The sequence below is a fragment of the Dendrobates tinctorius genome, unplaced genomic scaffold, assembly GCF_039654945.1.
Source record: "Dendrobates tinctorius isolate UK_male_01 unplaced genomic scaffold, ASM3965494v1 ptg000099l, whole genome shotgun sequence".
Taxonomy (NCBI): domain Eukaryota; kingdom Metazoa; phylum Chordata; class Amphibia; order Anura; family Dendrobatidae; genus Dendrobates; species Dendrobates tinctorius.
In genome coordinates, this window is record NW_027361767.1 from 1909506 (window position 1) to 1923075 (window position 13570).

Consider the following 13570-nt stretch of genomic DNA (forward strand, 5'->3'; position numbering starts at 1 on the left):
TCATCCATCCTAGTTTCCTTAAATGCTTCCTATTCTTCCCTCTTTTCGGAATTGTCTCCACCCTCCCTTGCGGGCCGTGCACATAAAAGCCGTCTTACACAGTGTGTCCACATTGGACATTACCTGTCTGGATCCTGCTCATACAGGTTGACATGATCAGGTTTTTAAATACATCAGTTAGGGACTGGTCTGAGATGGGGTATACCTTGACGTTGGTAGAGTGGCTTAGTATACTTTTTTGCGAAAAACATATCAATCAAATACCCGGTTTTGTTATCTTATTACTAGCACTTGCTGTTTACTGTTACTTTTTTACAGCAGAGTATTTGTATACGTTTTACTGTGTTTTTCTGTGCTTCACTTTCTGAAGTCATAGATAGAAAAAAAAAAAAGAAAAAAAAAAAGATCTTTTGACAACGGCTCATTGGCAGCCATTCTAGGTTGACCTAATGAAGTTCCTGAGAAATGGAAAGACTGTGTACATCTGTCAGAGTAAAAGGGGGTTACTGTGAGGAATCTAAGGTGCACCACATATTGTGGCCTGTGTCACTCATGCTCCTTTACACTTTCCTTCGTGGGTTTCCTGCCTTCAGTCTGAATCTACAATATGAACATTCCAAAAAGAACAAAGACAAAAAAAAAACCAAACCATTGCATGAAAGAGAGTGTGTCCAAAGTTTGGAGCGAAAATGTATATGGACCATAGTGCGGCCCCAGCGTCATACACTGCGGACAGAAAATAAACATTTTTCTTTTTTTTTGTTGTTGCCAGGCTTGATAATGATTCATCCTGATCACAGGGGACATTTCCATAGGACAGGACAGCTGGCGAGGAGGAAGTGCAGGCGGAGGACAGAACTTTACATAGATAAGAGCAATGAAATTCCAGATAGGGAAAACCCAACCAGACAAAAGCACCATTGTGCATACAGCAGTGGAACAAGGTAGTGATAGGGGAAGGACAAGGCGATGATCACAGGTAAGCCCTGGAGCTGAAGGGAGGGGGATTCATGAAGGAAAAAAGCTTAAACATCACGTAGACACTGTACATTCCAGAACAGAAGTAAAGATATGATCAAAATGTGACAAAATTTAGGGTAGTTTCCCTGACAACACAGAAAGGAAATAAATGTTCCTATCTACAAGAATATAACTACTATAATACTGCCCCCTATGTACAAGAATATAAGTACTATAATACTGCCCCCTATGTACAAGAATATAAGTACTATAATACTGCCCCCTATGTACAAGAATATAACTACTATAATACTGCCCCCTATGTACAAGAATATAACTACTATAATATTGCCCCCTATGTACAAGAATATAACTACTATAATACTGCCCCCTATGTACAAGAATATGACTACTATAATACTGCTCCTATGTACAAGAATATAACTACTATAATACTGCCTCCTATGTACAAGAATATAACTACTATAATACTGCTCCTATGTACAAGACTATAACTATTGTAATACTGCCCCCTATGTACAAGAATATAACTACTATAATACTGCCCCCTATGTACAAGAATATAACTACTATAATATTGCCCCCTATGTACAAGAATATAACTACTATAATACTGCCCCCTATGTACAAGAATATAACTACTATAATACCGCCCCCTATGTACAAGAATATAACTATTATAATACTGCCTCCTATGTACAAGAATATAACTACTATAATACTGCTCCTATGTACAAGACTATAACTATTGTAATACTGCCCCCTAGGTGAATAACTGGACAGACCATCTTTTCTTTGTGTACACACAATATACTCACATCCTGATAATACTCGAGGACGCTCTGCAGGATTCTCTTCAGATTACTGACCTGATGGAGGAGAGAATATAGCACAGGTTAGCAGTGTATGCTCTGGCGGTTATCTGTCTGCCGGAGAAGCCATCGTCCCCTCTCACTGCCCGGACAATGAGCCGTGTATGTAGCATTAGGGGACCACTCCCCCTGTAGGGGCATGGTCCTGGTGGTCTCCTCTGCGCCCCTTCCTATAGAGGACACTTACCTTCAGCCTCCAGTTATCGCTAGAGTCGGGCTTTATCCTCATCAGCCAGGCTTCATTAAACCACGAGGAGTCTCTGCAGACACAAGACAAAGAATGAAGGATCCAGAGCAGTGGCCGCCATTAATAGTCATCACAGGTGCAGTAAAGCGACAAGTGTTGTAACGTGGCCCACCTGACTGGCACAGAGCGCCTCCCCTGGCACAGTGCAGGTACAGCCTGGATATATATATACTGTTGCTGCTCCATGGGACCCCCTCATATTTCCACAATGGGGTCACAGGGGTCTTAGGATTCTAACCCCTATTATGTACTCACATGAGATTCAGCACCTGGGCGATGGCCAGTCCTCCCGCCAGGTCCTGGTAGGACGCACACGGACCAGACACCTGAAATGTTTGCATCTATGGAGGAAAGATACACGACGGGGTTAATTCTCCAGCTCAGCATTGAGCGATGAGTCTGCGGTAACATGGAGGAGTCACCAGCAGTCTGTACTGGTCCCTGCGTGTGGTGGTGGTCTTCAGGGGCACGCAGCCACAGAGCGGGACCCCACTGTAGGATAAGAGTGCAGAACTCTTCTTGGATTGTGAAACCTGGGCAGACCATCGGACCCCCCGACCTGAGCGCCCCGCCTCCGAGGCACATACGAGGTCAGGCTGGGAATTGTGGGGCCACTATAGGAACACGCCTGTATCACTCAGTAATGGAGGAGCACTGGCCACACTGCCTGGATGCGGCAGAAAGAGGAGCCGTCACCAGATTCCTGAGGAGGCCGCTGCTCAAAACCCCTCGAGTGGCGGCAGCACTGAGGTCTCGGACTGTACTAAACTCTGAGGGTCTTCCTGTCCGATCTCCAAGACGTCGCCTCTAATGACCCAAAAGCTCAAGAGATTTCGGCTCCAACTTGCACAAAACTGGGGGCTCGTCACCACGGAGGAAGCACGGCGGGGGCTCGGCAATGGCAACCACGGGAGAAGCATGGCAGGGGCCGCGGCGATGACAACCACGGGAGAAGCATGGCAGGGGCCGCGGCGATGACAACCATGGGGGGGGGGGGGGGGGAAGCACGGTGGGGGCTCAGCGAAGACTGAAGTGAGGGGGGTGACAGGGGCTCAGCGATGACGAGCGCAGGGGAGAAGCATGCGGGGGCTCAGCGATGACGATTGAACGGGGGGGGGGGGGAGGGTGGCGGGGGCTTGGCGATGACTGGGGGGGGGAGCGGGGCAGGAGCTCGGTGATGACGACTGAAGGGGGCTCGGTGATGGCGACCAAGGGGGGGGGGGGGGGGGGGGGGGTCACAGTTTCATCCAGACTTCTACCCCATAGAAAATCTTTGTTGGAACATGAAGAATATTGGTGACTGGAGGCCGTGGTCCATGAGGACTGGGCTCAGATTCCTCGGGAACCATGCCAGATGCTGCTGTGACTATTGCATCGTGTGTGCAGCAGGTTGTAACAGCCAGAGGGGATCTTCTCAGGGATAATGCGGAGCCTGCAGTGGTCGGTGGCATTTTGTGGTGAATGTGGAGGACACTTTGTACTTGATGCAGATGAGCTCCTGCAGCACTTCATGTGCAGGGACGATCACTGCTGTGGGGCCTTAGGGTATGTGCACACGCTGCGGATTCTGCTGCAGCGTACAGTAGCATAATATCCTATGGATATTAAAAACCGCAGTGCAGACGGTGCAGATTTTTCCGCGCGGTTTTCCTGCGGTTTCTAAACCACAGAAAGAATTGACATGTCAATTCATTCTGCGGATTCCGCTGCGGTTTGCCATCTCCTCCATTGTGGAGATGAAAAACCGCAGGTAAAACCGCAGAGCAATCCGCAGGTAAAACCGCAGAGCAATCCGCAGGTAAAACCACAGAGCAATCCGCAGAGTAATCCGCAGGTAAAACCGCAGAGCAATCCGCAGGTAAAACCGCAGAGCAATCCGCAGAGTAATCCGCAGGTAAAACCGCAGAGCAATCCGCAGAGTAATCCGCAGGTAAAACCGCAGAGCAATCCGCAGGTAAAACCGTGGGTCTTTTGACCTGCAGATTTACCTGCGGATTTTACAAAATCCGTGCGGCCAAATCCGCATTACAATCCGCAGCGTGTGCACACAGCCTTACGATCACAGCCCACGCACTCGGACAGCAGACACAGGAGTGATACCGAGCGATGAGTACGGGAGTAACAGCAGGAGAGGCGCTGACAGCACCATCCCCGGGGACGCATACCCATGTCAGCAGGGGGTCGCCCTGCTCCCCTCTCCTCTTGCCGCTCATCTCCGCTTTATCACCGGCTCTGTTCCCTTCTGAACATACGTTACAGCCACCAGAGGCCACGCCAGGCGAATTTCAGCCGCTTTTGTCCCTCACCGACCACCGTAGCGTTCACGTAGGCCGCACACCTCAGTCAGCCGTAAAGTAAACGCCCATTTCTAAAAAAAAGATCCTCCATTCGGCAGGCTGCTTTCTCCGGTTGCTAAAGGCGACACTTCCTAGTGAGGGGGCTTTCGTGAACTCCTTACTGGAATGAGGGCTGTCCTCGGTTTTGCCTGTTTTATACTATTTTGGGGTTCTAGAATGAGAACGCCTGACGTGTCGCCCACCCCTGACAGGACGCGCCGCTGACCCGTGGCTCTGTCACTGACTGTGACTCTGCTCCCTGGATAGTAGCCTTTTTTTTTTATTTTTGCTATCCACTCTGTGCTAGATGTTACAAAGAAACACTTTAGCTGGATTAACCCTTTAAGAACACCACTTTTTTCTTTTTTTTTGCCACTCTACATCCCAAAGGCCATAACGTTTCTCAATTATAATTTTTTTAAAAAAAAAAAAAAAAACAGAAAAAGAAACTTTTCCTCCTTATGACTTTTTGGCCCCTGGTTCGCAGTGTGAGACCCCCGACCGGTGACAGAACGTTGTCGTTTCTGACCGCCTAGATGCTGAGGCCACTATTGCCTGCGGCGTCTGAGGGGGTGACCGCTGCCGCACCATCCCTGTAAATGAACGCATCGGGTCGCCGAGGGGTTAATCACTGGGCATTAACCGCTTCCCCACTGCAGACACAGTTTTTGTGCTACGGTTTTTCCCTCTTCTAAGAACCAGAGATCACGCTGTCATTTATCCGTCCACATTTCCTTTTTCTTTTTTGCTGTCTGGTTTTTACCTATGGGGTTAATAATTTTATATTTAAGATTGCTGTACTTGTATGTATTATGTACACCCCTCCATGGAATAAATGGCGCCATAATAATAAATAATAATAATTTTCATGAGAGATAACTACTCGATTCATAGGACTCTGGTGAGGAATCTGTGGCCGGACGAGAGCGATCCCCAATGTGGCCGTTGGGCCGAGGGCCGGTGAATCGGGGCGCTCCTCTCTAATATTCAGAGATCGGACTCTACAGATGTGACGATACCAAATATACTAATCTTTTATTTTATTTTTGGATGAGGAGCAGAGGGGTGATTCACATTTCTGGGTTTTATTGTTGTTTTTTTTTGTATTTTGTTCCATCACACTGAATTTTTGTAACGCCCCTAAGGCCTCATTCACACGGTCAGTATTTGGTCAGTATGTGACCTCAGTGCCTGTAAGCCAAAGCCAGGAGAGGGTGATAAATCCAGACGTGGTGCCGGGTTCTATGATACATTTCCTCTGATTCGTACTCTCCTGATTTTGGCTTACACATACTGATGTAAAATACCAAATACTGAACATGTAGCCAAGGCCTAAAGAACTAGAGCGTGTGCTCATCTGATCTCCTGCTCTTTGTACTGTATTGCAGTGATAACATCTACAGCGGAGGGGGTCTTAGGCATCGATACCCTAGAATAACAATCGTAGGGTCAACCAGCACCCAGAAGGACACCAAGGCTGGATCCGTGTCACTTAAGTACTACCAGGGTTGGACTGGCCCACCAGAGAACCGGGGAATCCTCCGGTGGGCCCTGGCTTCTTCTTTAGGAGAGCTCATAGTGCAAACCTTGCAGCTTCCATGGGACTCTTGAGTGGGGGAGAAAGGTGCGCCCCCCGAATCAAATCCTCTGGTGGGCCCAATGTTCTTCAGTCTGACACTGAGTACTACTGTCAGAGTCAGGGAAACACAACAGCAATTGGAGCTGGTCCCGAGAGGCCAGATCCAACTGTACAACACAGCTCTTGAGCCCGCTCCGTACACCCAGTCCATGCCAGGAAGGGGTTAAACAGCAGAGGTGTGTAAAAAAAAATAGCCCCCTTCTTTCCTGGGGGCCATTTTTGGGGGGATCTAGTTGCATTTTCCAACACTCGGAACCCCAATTATCAACTGTTTGCAGCACAGCGCTGTTCACTGTGTAGTGGCCGCTCTTGGGTACTGCGGCTCAGCTCCTATTGCAGTGAATAGAGGCTGATGTGCAGTACCTGGGAATGTCCACTACACTGTGTGGCGCTGTGTCGGTTCTATGCACTGATATCCGGAATCTGTGGGAGCTGATCAGCGAGGGGGCAGATATCAGACCACCACCAATTTGATATTGATGACCTATCTCACATATATGTCAGTCCTGGAAATCCCCTTTAACTCAGTAGAATCTTATCTCCCTCTAATGGCAGCTGCTTGCGCTTCCGTATCTCGTCTGCAGCCTGCGACTGGACCGATGGCTTTACTATGACAGCCGGGGCCCTGCCGAAGGCTCTGCCGCCACCATCTTGAGTGTCTGCTCAAGCTCGGCTATCTGCTGAGCTTCAACGGAGACCAGGACTTACAATATATACTATAGAGCAGTATATGGTATAGACAATCATAAGTTAAAAGAGAATAAAATATAAAATAAAATATATATGTTTTTAAATAAAAAAGTTTAATCCCACATTAAAAATAAAAGAATTAAAAAAACTAATATATAAAGCTCAATGTGTGTGTGTGTATGTCCGGGATTGGCATCCGCACCGTCACAGCCACAAAATTTGACACAGTCACACGTCTGGACCCCGAGAGCGTCATAGGCTATGTTGTGAGGCAAAATTTTAACCCCGCGCGTTCCAATTCACCAAACAATTTTGACCCTATCTACATAATGGGGAAAAGTGAAAGGAAAAGTGTTGGCGGCAAATTGACAGCTGTCAGATGTGAACAAGGGGGACTGAAAGAATGAGAGCGATGGCGCCAAAGAGTATATACCGTACAGTTACTAAGATGGGGCCCTGACATGGGATACTCACCACACACGGGGATATGAACACACAACATGCGCCACACACTACCACGTGCTTCACCACATATACCACCCTCAGCACACATTTCACCACACATACACCAACCTCGCCACATAAAAGTCCAAACACAAAAGTCGCCACTCTGTCCCAGAGCTGTTTATAAGATGAAAAGTGAGCTGTGATTGGTCGCTATCAGCAACAGTTTTCTTTGTAGACAGTTGTGGTAACTGAGGCCTATTATTCTTATCATTTCTATGGTGTTATCGTCCTTCTGTAACGCTGGAAATAACACAATTTATTACCGTGCCAACACAGACCACCCTCTGACACAGACTGCAGGGGGAGCCCAGTATCACACAGTATAGGATTAGATACACGGCTCAGCAGTCAGTATCACACAGGATAGGATTAGATACATGGCTCAGCAGTCAGTATAACACAGGATAGGATTAGATACACGGCTCAGCAGTCAGTATCACACAGCATAGGATTAGATACACGGCTCAGCAGTCAGTATCACACAGCATAGGATTAGATACAGGGATCAGCAGTCAGTATCACACAGGATAGGATTAGATACACAGCTCAGCAGTCAGTATCACACAGGAGAGGATTAGATACAGGGATCAGCAGTCAGTATCACACAGGATAGGATTAGATACACGGCTCAGCAGTCAGTATCACACAGGAGATGATTAGAGACACAGCTCAGCAGTCAGTATCACACAGGATAGGATTAGATACACAGCTCAGCAGTCAGTATCACACAGGATAGGATTAGATACACGGCTCAGCAGTCAGTATCACAGGATAGGATTAGATACACGGCTCAGCAGTCAGTATCACACAGGATAGGATTAGATACACAGATCAGCAGTCAGTATCACACAGGATAGGATTAGATACAAAGCTCAGCAGTCAGTATCACACAGGAGAGGATTAGATACACGGCTCAGCAGTCAGTATCACACAGGAGAGGATTAGATACACGGCTCAGCAGTCAGTATCACACATGAGAGGATTAGATACACGGCTCAGCAGTCAGTATCACACAGGACAGGATTAGATACAAAGCTCAGCAGTCAGTATCACACAGGATAGGATTAGATACACGGCTCAGCAGTCAGTATCACACAGGATAGGATTAGATACACAGATCAGCAGTCAGTATCACACAGTATAGGATTAGATACAAAGCTCAGCAGTCAGTATCACACAGGAGAGGATTAGATACACGGCTCAGCAGTCAGTATCACACATGAGAGGATTAGATACACGGCTCAGCAGTCAGTATCACACATGAGAGGATTAGATACACGGCTCAGCAGTCAGTATCACACAGGACAGGATTAGATACACGGCTCAGCAGACAGTATCACACAGGATAGGATTAGATACACAGCTCAGCAGACAGTATCACACAGGATAGGATTAGATACACGGCTCAGCAGGCAGTATCACACAGGATAGGATTAGATACACGGCTCAGCAGTCAGTATCACACAGGATAGGATTAGATACACGGCTCAGCAGTCAGTATCACACAGGATAGGATTAGATACACGGCTCAGCAGGCAGTATCACACAGGATAGGATTAGATACACGGCTCAGCAGTCAGTATCACACAGGATAGGATTAGATACACGGCTCAGCAGACAGTATCAAACAGGATAGGATTAGATGCACAGCTCAGCAGTCAGTATCACACAGGATAGGATTAGATACACGGCTCAGCAGTCAGTATCACACAGAATAAGATTAGATGCACAGCTCAGCAGTCAGTATCACACAGGATAGGATTAGATTAGACGCACGGTTTTTATGTGCAATATAGTCATTATAGTTTGTTATAACTAACCACAGTTAATTACTATGCCCGGGTAACGCCAGGCTCTTCAGCTTGTATATATATATAGTCACTGTTACTTCCTAAATAAAAATACAGTAAAAAAGATCAATAGGCCTTGTATCCCCCAAACTGGTAGTAATAAAGCCGCCAGCTTGTACACAACAAACAAAGCCTCATACAGCTCAGCTGGCGGAAAAATAAAACATGTCATGGGTCTCGGAAAATGGTGACATACACCCCCCAAAAAATGTTTTTACGAATTTCTGATTTTTTTTCTCCATTTTCACCCCGTATGTATGTTATGAAAGCAAAACCCAAAAAATTGAAGGGGAGGGGAAAAAACCCCAAAACATTTCTTTCTCGCGCTGATGTTTGTCACAGTGTGTCGGTGCAGTTTTCACATCGTCTCCCTTATTGCTATGCACACGAATGGCTGACATGTGAGCTCATCGAATTGCACAGACCTTATTTTCCTTGAAAGCTAAGTTCACGCTGTGAGTCACAGTATAGAGCCGCAATGTGACACCTGTAATAAGCCGGCTGCCGGGAAACTACAACCCTCAGTATATTCTGGCAGCTCCGGCTATTGGGAGTTGTTGTCCTTTGGTACAAAGTCTTATAGGGGGATGTCCATGATTAGAAAAACATGGCTGATTTCTTCCAAAAACAGCGCCACTAATGTCCTTAGGGTGTGTCTGACATTGCAGCTCTTGAAGTAAATGAGGATGAGATGCAATACCAGACATGTCCTGTAGACTGGATGGGCGCTGTTTGTGAAAGAAAGCAGCCATGTTTTTCTAATCCTGGAAATCCGTTTAAAAGCTTCTGAAGTCATTTGCCGTCTGAAAAGGATAGTGGCAGTGCTGGCGTTCTTGCCTGTGTCTGGTATGGGTAAGGTGGGTGCCCATGGAACTGGCACCCCCCAAGATCCTCCAGCCACATGCACAGCGCCCACCTGGGATTGTGCACATGTAGGGAGGCAGGGAGACAACGGCTGCTCCCTGGTGGCATCTGCCTATAGTCTCAGCAGATAAAGGGTCAAGGACTCTTCTGACTTGTCTTTACTGCCCTCATACTGCCCAATTATCATTGCAGACACTCGCTATCAACACTGGATCAGTAACCGGCCTCAAAATAATGTATATAGTAAAAAAGGGTCAACGAAGATATTACCGTCCTCTGTCTTCATTGTCCTGGTGGTCTGGTCTGAGCTCTGTAAAGAGGGGGCTGGCCTGGGGTCCAGGGATGTAACTGGAAGAGCAAGGGCTTCATAGCAAAGTTTTGAATTGGGCTCCCCTTGCCCTTCTACAGCGCTGCCTGTTGACACCCTCCTGTAGAGCCACCAACTCTGACACCATTATTTATGGGGTACTTGGCTTAGAGAGGATGAGAAAACCCTACTTTAGATGGTTATCCAGTATCACTGGAATCGGTGGTTGCAGCGGGACATTACGGCCATTGTGTATAGCCACCTCATGGCCCCTGTGTATGACCACCTTATGGCCCCCTCCCAGCAGCTCCTCACATGCCCCTTTCCTTTTGTTTGCTGGTGGATGAGGAAGTTCAAGTGTGGATTTCCTGCTTCCTCAGATGACCTCACCTCATAAAATACATGTGTGATCAGTGCCGTACACCATGCACTGTCATTCTGTTTCTTCCACTACATATATAGAGTGTAAGCTCTGCGGGTGCCACATACTTTGGGGGATTTCCATACAAGTGTCTATGGTGATGAGTGATGTGAATACGGAAATATAGGAAGCCCCAGGTAAACTACAGGATCCGTCAACAGTATTGTAACATACATGCTGTAACATACATGAAAGGCTTACGCCCAGGTATTTGGCAGAAAAAAACCCAAATATGGCTAATGTGTTTCAGATAAATGGGAAGAGACCTTAAGCCGATTCCATCAAATGCAAACCTTGAGGGGGTGAGGAGAGGTAGTGAGATCCAGCACCAGCATTTTAGAATATGCTGCGCTCCATCGGCCTCAAGGACACCATTCTCTCCTCCTACCTCTCCTTCTCTGTATCTTTTGCCGGCTCCTCCTCCTCTCACCTTCCCCTTACTGTTGGGGTTCCTCAAGGATCGGTTCTAGGCCCCCTCCTCTTCTCCTTGTACATTCCCCCATTGGTCAAACAATCAGTAGATTTGGTTTCCAGTACCATCTCTATGCTGATGACACCCAACTATACATTTCTTCTCCTGACATCACGCCAGCCTTTCTAGAAAACACCGGCGATTGTCTAACCGCTGTGTCTAACATCATGTCCTCACTATATCTGAAACTGAACCTGTCAAAGACAGAACTCCTGGTGTTTCCTCCCGCTACTAATGTACCTATACCCGACATTGCCATTTCTGTGTGTGGTTCCACTATTACTCCCCAGCAACATGCCTGCTGTCTTGGGGTCATACTTGATTCCGAGCTTTCCTTTGCCCCCACATTCGATCACTGGCTCGCTCTTGTTATCTGCACCTCAAAAACATTTCTAGAATTCGACCTTTTCTTACTTTTCACTCCACAAAAACTCTTACTGTTTCTCTTATTCATTCTCGTCTGGACTATTGTAACTCTCTTCTAATCGGTCTCCCTCTTACCAAACTCTCCCCTCTCCAGTCCGTCCTGAATGCTGCAGCCAGGATCATATTCCTCACCAATCGTTACACCGATGCCTCTACCTTGTGCCAGTCCTTACACTGGCTACCCATCCACTCCAGAATCCAGTACAAACTTATTACCCTCACCCACAAAGCCCTCCATGGCTCAGCACCATCCTACATCTCCTCCCCCCGTCTCAGCCTACCACCCTACCCGTACCCTCCATTCTGCTGATGACCTGAGGTTAACATCTTCAATAATCAGGACCTCCTACTCCCGTCTCCAAGACTTTCCATGCGCTACACCTATTCTTTGGAATGCACTACCCAGGTTAATACAATGAATCCCCAATCCCCACAGTTTTAAGCGTGCCTTAAAAACGCATTTTTTTTCAGACTGACATACTACCTCAACGCATTAACCTAACTACGTCATTCAACATTTTTTACCATAACCAGGTTCCTCGCATCATGTTCTCACATGCTTTTTGCATTTAATAGCCCTCTGTGCCTGTACTGTTACATATTTAGACTGTTAACTGGTTCATGCAGCAACAGGAACACCCGATTCTTACACTAGGGATGGTCCAAACAACAAAAGCAATTGTTACCATCCACCTTTCGTGTCTCCCTTTTTCCCTCATAGACTGTAAGCTTGCGAGCAGGGCCCTCATTCCTCTTGGTATCTGTTATGATCTATGTGATTATTGTTATGCTGTAATGTTTATTGTCTGTACAAGTCCCCTCTGAAATGTAAAGTGCTGTGGAATATGTTGGCGCTATAGAAATACAATTATTATTATATACAGTCAGTTAAAATGGTACTGAAAATCCAGCATGGGTGATCTAACACAGATACATCAAGTACAGTAGTAAACTTGGTAGAAAAAAAGATCAGTCAACAGCATTCTAACATATACAGCTGAAAAGCTTCAAAAGTCAGCCAAAAAATTCAACATAAGTGATCAGGTACAGGCATATGGGAGCCTTCAGGCACAATAAATCAAGTGCAAGTCTTATTAACAAAAAAAACCAAAGAAAAAAGATTTGTCAACAGCATTTTAATGTATATAACCAGTTAGCTTCAAAGGAGAACAAAATCTATGTAAATGGAACACCAGAGATCTGATCCGGACATGTGGGAAGCCATCAAATAAATTAAACCAAGCACAAATTTTGGCTATAAAAAAAAGAGAGAGAGAGGATCTATCAACAGCATTCTCATCTATAAAGGCAGCTAATTCCAGGAAGCTGAGGAAGTTAACCTCAACACATTACATCAAGAGCAAACCTTGGATGATCTGTCAACAGCATTTTATTTATTTTATTTTACTCACTTATATTATTATTTTAATATATTGTGAATTGTGAATAATATAATTGCACAGAATTAGTCTATTATCTACAAGATTTATGAAGCTGCAGCTTCCACCCTCTCTTTCATGTTATTACTCCAAGTGGCGGCAGATAACAGAGAACTTCTCTGGAAAAAAAGAGCACAGCTAGTGAAACTAGGTACATATAGCAGTACAGAAACTACACGCTGCTCAACACCATGCCCTGTACTAGTCTTATTACAGCCTGCCTATATAACGTTACATCCATCATGTCTAATAGCACCTGATACATCATATTACACAGTAACACCCGGCACCGGATCCTCTTATTACAGTAACCCGGCTCCTGATCCTCTTATTACCCCTGTAACCTCTAATTACAGTAACCCGGCTCCTGATCCTCTTATTACCCCTGTAACCTCTTATTACAGTAACCTGGCTCCTCATCCTCTTATTACCCCTGTAACCTCTAATTACAGTAACCTGGCTCCTGATCCTCTTATTACCCCTGTAACCTCTTATTACAGTAACCCGGCTCCTGATCCT

General features: G+C 46.2%; 1 protein-coding gene across 5 annotated transcripts in view; it reads right to left on the reverse strand.

Moving 5' to 3' along the window:
* Nucleotides 1-13570, reverse strand: part of HOOK2 (hook microtubule tethering protein 2) — a 54743-nt gene that overhangs the window by 20628 nt on the left and 20545 nt on the right. Inside the window, exons 1-4 of one of the 5 annotated variants that reach the window (XM_073587411.1) lie at nucleotides 4266-4564; nucleotides 2356-2441; nucleotides 2041-2113; nucleotides 1800-1850 (exon numbers count right to left, since the gene is read on the reverse strand). In XM_073587411.1, the coding sequence (XP_073443512.1) occupies nucleotides 1800-1850; nucleotides 2041-2113; nucleotides 2356-2441; nucleotides 4266-4313 (258 nt within the window). In that variant the 5' untranslated portion in view covers nucleotides 4314-4564. Of the gene's footprint in view, nucleotides 1-1799; nucleotides 1851-2040; nucleotides 2114-2355; nucleotides 2442-4265; nucleotides 4565-13570 lie in introns of those variants that run through there. The other 4 variants (XM_073587412.1, XM_073587414.1, XM_073587413.1 and 1 more) reach the window with 4 other exon arrangements.